A 6,401-nucleotide genomic window follows, 5' to 3' on the forward strand; every position below is an offset into this window, starting at 1 on the left:
ATAACAACTGACTGACAATCTCATTCTCATGCATGTTTTTATAGTTCAATTTACTGAATCATTGGACATAATTAAAAGCAAGAGTACTACTCTATTGTTAAAAGTGATAGAACTTTTAATTCCCCAATTTTGGAATGGATTTGATTACCCAGATGATTTTACAGAACTACCAGTAATATAGATATAAAACATGCCTAAAGTACCATCCCAAATTTACAGGATTGCAAGGGTAACATCATGTTTTTTGGAAATTTACTGCATAATATATAGGAAGTGGATATTGGTCCGGCAGCCGGACGCCTACTGCGGGGCTATTGGTCCGGCAGTCCCTATATAGTATACTGGGGCTTCGCCCCAGTATACTAATACACGATTTTATATACAGATATCAAGTATAAATACGACAATCAGCGACATTGATGCAGCAGGGTTGCGGTGGTGTAGTGGAGAGGCTGGTCTGGATTGTACGGATGGGGTCAGCGGTTCGAATCCTGTCGGGACTATTGACTAAAACTATGCTGAAATGTTTGATTTTTTTTCTTTTTTTTATCACTTTTTTACTTTTTAAAAAAAAATAAACACTCTCTCGTACATCTTAGCCTCCGGGGTCGTAGGGTTGGGATTGGGGTTTAGTGTTTAGTTTTTAGAGCACCCCGGCTCTCGTACATCTTAGCCTCCGGGGTCGTAGGGTTGGAATTGGGGTTTAGTGTTTAGTTTTTAGAGCACCCTCTCGTACATCTTAGCCTCTGGGGTCGTAGGGTTGGGATTGGGGTTTAGTGTTTAGTTTTTAGAGCACCCTCTCGTACATCTTAGCCTCCGGGGTCGTAGGGTTGGGATTGGGGTTTAGTGTTTAGTTTTTAGAGCACCCTCTCGTACATCTTAGCCTCCGGGATTGTAGGGTTTTGGGATTAGGGTTTCTTGATAAATGAAGCACCATGGTGCGTGGACTTGCCTGCTGAGATTCACCTGAGGGATAATGTGTTACTTGTACTGCCCCCATCATGATATTATATATACAAGCAACTTGATATTTGAAAAAAGGATGATAGATTTTGACAAAGTGCAAAGTGCAACAATGCAATTACTGCACTGATCCATAAAATAAATTTTAGGTGTGGTCAGCACTTAGCAGTACAGTGCAAACATGGCACGTGGGTAGGAGAAAGAAGAAAAGCTGAAATTTATTTTAGCATCTGAAGCTCTATTCAAAGAAAGAGTAAGCACAAAAAAATTGCCTAGATATTGAGATAGTTTGGTTGCTCCTGTTTTCCCCAGTGCTGCCTGAAAATTTTTCGAAGAGGCTAAATCACAAACTTTGAGCAACTGTAACTCGCAAACAAAAAAGAGATTAGAAAATTCCCACATATTTTTTAATCTATGTACTTTTCTCTACCTATCGATGCTAATCTTGACCAAATAGAGTGAAACACGAAGATTTGGCTAGGAAAAGTGGTACATTCTTGAAAATATTCGGCTTTTGCTACCACGGATTGCTATGAAAACACAACGGAGCTAAATAAATTATCTTTTTCTCAAAGCTTAAAAAGAATTATAACTCAGGAGAGCTCAGTAAAAAAGATATTGACTAGGAATTAACAGGAATTTTCGTGACAGAATGACAGAACGAGAGCACTAAAGTGCATACCCTCGCCACAGTCTGTGTGTAACAATTTTAATAAATTAAGAGAAAAATAATTAGTGAAAGTTTTGACACAGAAAAGAAGCTTCAGCATGTAAAAACTTAGTGAATGTTTTAAGACAGTGAATTTTTTGTTTTTTAGACAGAGAAGCTCCAGCATGCTTGCTGCACTGCTGCAGCAATGTAAAGGTGTGGCTGCAATGAAGGTGTGGCTCAATCAAGCCATGCTCCACCCGCACACACAGTAATGGTGGCACATGGCTCTAAGTGGTGAAGAAAGCTTTACTTTTTTTTCGACTTTTAAACAGTTTAGCATACATTTGTTAGGCTCTATTTGTTGCATACAAACGTCTATTGAGCCCCTGATGTTTAAAGACTCTGGCCGCTACTTCAGGAGAAGAGAGCCTCGTGTAAACTCACAAAAGTATGAATTTTTGGGCTACCATATCTTTAAAACGAAGATGATTAGAGCAATTCCTCTCATATTAATGAAAGATGAGGCTTTGCTTTATTGTTTTATCTGCCCAGTTGCTCTTTTGCTCACACTATGAAAAAGTTGTCGGGGAACAGACCTACGTTTGGCGACTTTGCCAGCTTCTTACTCCACGGAAAAGAAAAGTATAGCATTCCCAAGACGGAGAATAACTTTTCCTAGAGCCAGTGTTGATTATAAGACTCTCCAGGACTAGACAAGAAAGCAGTGTCAGCTCAAAAGTGGAGGCCAAGCGAACACACACACACACACACACACACACAGACAGGACGACTGCTTTACCCTCCCTTCCACGCCTACGCGTGGGCTCGGGTAATGACAACCCAACTGCATAGTACCCGCCTACGCAAGCGTGGCGAGTCCAAAAAGACTAAGTTCCATTTTGGGTCGTCCCTAAAAAACGGACCGGACCGGACCAACGGACCATGGTCGGCGACAAATCTGTTTTACGGACCCGAATGGTCCGCGACATCTCTATTTTACGGACCACTTTGCTCACTATACCGGTAATCTTATAGATGCTAAAAATTATAGCTAATGCTTAGGTCAAGATTTACTCTTGCTGAAATCCTGCTTCTCGGTTAGATATAAGCCCAAACTCTCAGATATTGTGAATTTAACAAATTTATTCATGAAGCAACTGTGTACAGCCTGAGCCTGGTACTGAGTACTGAACTTGGATGCTGTGTAGTGACTAGTCTACAAATGGTTTAAATATCTCTTACTTATTTTGTGTCACTGTACAGCTTAATGTGGCAAGCAAATCTTGTTCTAAATTCAGTGGAAAAACAGTTACAAATTAGATATGTAATAATAATTGCAACTTCTTAAATTTGTCAATGACCACATATGTTGGTACAATTATTGTGGTTGATCATTTTATGCATGAATAACTTTAAAAATTTAAGTCTATACTTGATAACATAACATGCAGTGTATGTGAAATGTATGCATGCAATAAAGACCACTGAAATATGGCCCAGATATTTGTAATGATTATATTCAAGAATTTACATGCACCTTTAATTCATAATAATTATTCAGAATTTTAAATAACAATAACACAAAAACTTTGGTACTTATATCTATCACTGCATAAGTGAACTACACAATCAAAAGATATATATTACAAGCGTTCATGCAGTTAATTGGTATAATCTGTACTGTCAATACTAATCACTCAAGATCTCCAGCCTCTGACATTATACTAATGAGTGATACCACTGTGCTGTATTTTTTTTTAAACTTCTGTTTAGACTGGTATATTTATTAACTATTTATTCTGCAAATAATTATTTATTTATCTATTTAGTAGTTAAGCTTACTCCGAGGCTTGTGGTATTATTCACTAGCTTATTCTCACAAACATCATTGCTATAAAGATTATTAAAATTTTTACTACATGATACTAACAAGAACTACTATTGGGATCAGTTCCAGTATTATTATTATTTATGTTGATTTATTTTGCATTAGATTCAGTTAATTATCATTATTATTATTATCATTACTACCGTTTTAATTTTGATGGTATTTTTACTTTTTCTTATTAGTTTTTTCTTTCTTTTTCTTTCTTTTCTCATCTTTTTTCTTTTTCTTTCTGGCTGGCCATGTTTCCTTGGTCAGGCCTTTGGTGTTTCTTTTTATCTAGCCTCTTAACTCTATTCTCATTGCCGGTCACTGTAAAGTTTAAATAAATAAATAAATATATAAATTGCTGATGCATGAATATAACAATTGATTATTATAGTCTACTAGATATAACATTATTATTAGTTTTGAACAAGTATAAAATTAATTCAAGTTGATATTACAGACTTTATCAATACAATAAACTACGGCCTCACTGCATTGTATTATGACTCAACAGATAGTAGATCTCTCTCCATAAATAAAAATTATATTTTTCACTGAAGTGATGTATGTTGTCTAGGCCATCATGGAGTTTGCTAGCATCATAAATACTGATGCTAGCATAGATATCTATGCTCTAGGTCGGTCAGGTCCGTGGTCATTAACGCGGAGTCCGTACTTTAGTCTTTTCGGGTCCCTTGGTCGGGTCAATAAATTAGTTTGCATCGGGTCCGTCGCTCGGTCCGTAAATTAGTCTTTTCGGGTCCGTTGGTCCGGTCCGGTCCGCTTTTTAGGGACAGCCGGTAAAGTTTATGCGCGCATATTGGCGCGCTCTTGGATCCAAATTACTGTTTCATTGTTATCTCTTATCCTGCTAGTGTTGTGCAGTACTCTATTTCCTGTTTTAGTTCTAGTTTTAGTTCTACCAACTACTCCATTTCTAGTTTTAGTTTTAGTTTTAGTTTTACCAGTACTCCATTTCTAGTTTCAGTTCTAGTTTTAGTTTTACCAGTACTCCATTTCTAGTTTCAGTTTTAGTTTTAGTTTTACCAGTACTCCATTTCTAGTTTTAGTTCTAGTTTTAGTTTTACCAGTACTTCATTTCTAGTTTCAGTTCTAATTTTAGTTCTACTAGTACTTCCATTTTAGTTTTAGTTTTAATTTTAGTTCCATGCCAAATTCTGATTCTGGCCTTATAGTTCTAGTTCTAGTCCTACTAATACACCATTTCTAGGTGATTTTTATAATTTTTTAATGAAATTTAATTTTAATAACTTAAAAGGGTAGCACTTTAGTTCTAGTTTTAGTTTTAGTTATTCAAAAGGGTACCATTTTAGTTCTAGTTTTAGTTTTAGTTATTAAAAGGGCTCCATTTCAGTTCTAGTTTTAGTTTCAGTTATTAAAAGGGTAGCGTTTTAGTTCTAGTTTTAGTTCTAGTGATTTACAAGTGCACATTTTAGTTTTAGTTTTAGTTTCAAGTCCTTAATAGCTAAATTTTTAGTTCTAGTTTTAGTTCCAGTGCTTTAATTTATCAAATTCTAGTTTTAGTTCTAGTTTTGGTTTTTTGTATCAATGTAGTTCAGTTCTAGTTCTAGTTCTTGGAACTAGAACTAGGAAAAAAATAGGTGTACTAAAATAGATTTAGTTCTAGTTCCGTTGGAACTAGCACAACACTATATCCTGCTTTGGTCATCATACTTAGCTGCATGCACCTGAAAACAGTAATAGTAAAAACAATGCAGATTAGGCCTGTGAATTTGTGCAAACAAAGCCTAATACTGGGCATAGATACTACATACAGGGGAACTAGCTCAATCGGAAGATTGCGTCACTAGTAACGACGAGGTACTGGAATTGAACCTGGGTTCTCTTAATATTGTTACTATTTTATATAATGATGATATTGAAAATACTCAAAGACCAGACAATAACTGTTTGTCTATTTATAATGCATGAGCATAAGGCATTGAATAACTCATCCAGTGCATGTTATTGTAAACCCAGTATGAACAGCTACTGCAAACATGCTTATGATAGCTACTATCTATGCAGGTATATGCATAACATTATTAAAACTATAAAAAAAACTGCAATGATTAATTACTAAATATTTGAGTACTCATATTGCTAAAATTAACACTAGCAAATGCTTGGAGTGATTAAAATTGAGACTGAGGTAAAATGTAATAAAGCAGGGAGGAAGTATGTCTTATTAAAGTCATTTTAAATTTTTAATCATCTTCAATTTCTTCCTTAGTAATAGCATCCACATTAGGAAGGTTTATCTTGCTCTCCAGCTTTTCAACGGCTTTCTTCATTTCTCGGGTAAGGAGCAGATTTTTGAGCACATCAAATAACAGTATGCACACTTCCAGTAGAGAAATGACACTAGCTCCAGTAAACAAACCAAGCAGACCTCCCATATCTGCTAACAGATTAGCAAATGTATAAGAATAATCAGTGAATAGCTGAGTAGCCAACATTTCATCAAAATAAATATAAACTGACAGCAAGCTAGCTTCAACTTCTTCTATGGCTGTGCCAAAAGATTCTGCTGCACTTTCAGATGAGTCGCCTGAAAATAATTTGGAATAACTTGGTTCGACATTGTAGGTAAGGTGATCACAGGATAAAGGACAGTTTGTTGATGGATTGAATGTACGTCTTTCTTGAGAGAGACAGCAGATATCAGCTATTGTGCAATTACGAGTGTTAACATTTGATGAAGGATTAACTTCAGGAGAGCAACCACACTTGTTAGTATCAGCATAATTTCTGTACTCAGCATCAATATGACAAGTAGAAGCAGTGTAAGGTAACCCTGGGAAGAAATCAAGAGATCTGGTGTTACTGTTAGATCTAACACAGTTTGACTCTCTGGTCATATCAACATGCTTTACTATTTCTATAGCCAGA

The 6,401-nt window shown here is 35.9% G+C and overlaps 1 protein-coding gene across 1 annotated transcript; it reads right to left on the reverse strand.

The window, feature by feature from the left end:
• Positions 1 to 5,573: 5,573 nt before the first annotated feature.
• Positions 5,574 to 6,395, reverse strand: LOC105314570 (acid-sensing ion channel 2-like). The gene has a single exon (XM_011408817.2). It carries the CDS (start codon positions 6,368 to 6,370, stop codon positions 5,717 to 5,719), a length of 654 nt encoding a protein of 217 aa, XP_011407119.1. The 5' UTR covers positions 6,371 to 6,395; the 3' UTR covers positions 5,574 to 5,716.
• Positions 6,396 to 6,401: the final 6 nt, after the last annotated feature.

Source organism: Amphimedon queenslandica, unplaced genomic scaffold (genome assembly GCF_000090795.2).
Source record: "Amphimedon queenslandica unplaced genomic scaffold, v1.1 AMPQUscaffold_12784, whole genome shotgun sequence".
NCBI classification, from domain to species: Eukaryota; Metazoa; Porifera; class Demospongiae; order Haplosclerida; family Niphatidae; genus Amphimedon; species Amphimedon queenslandica.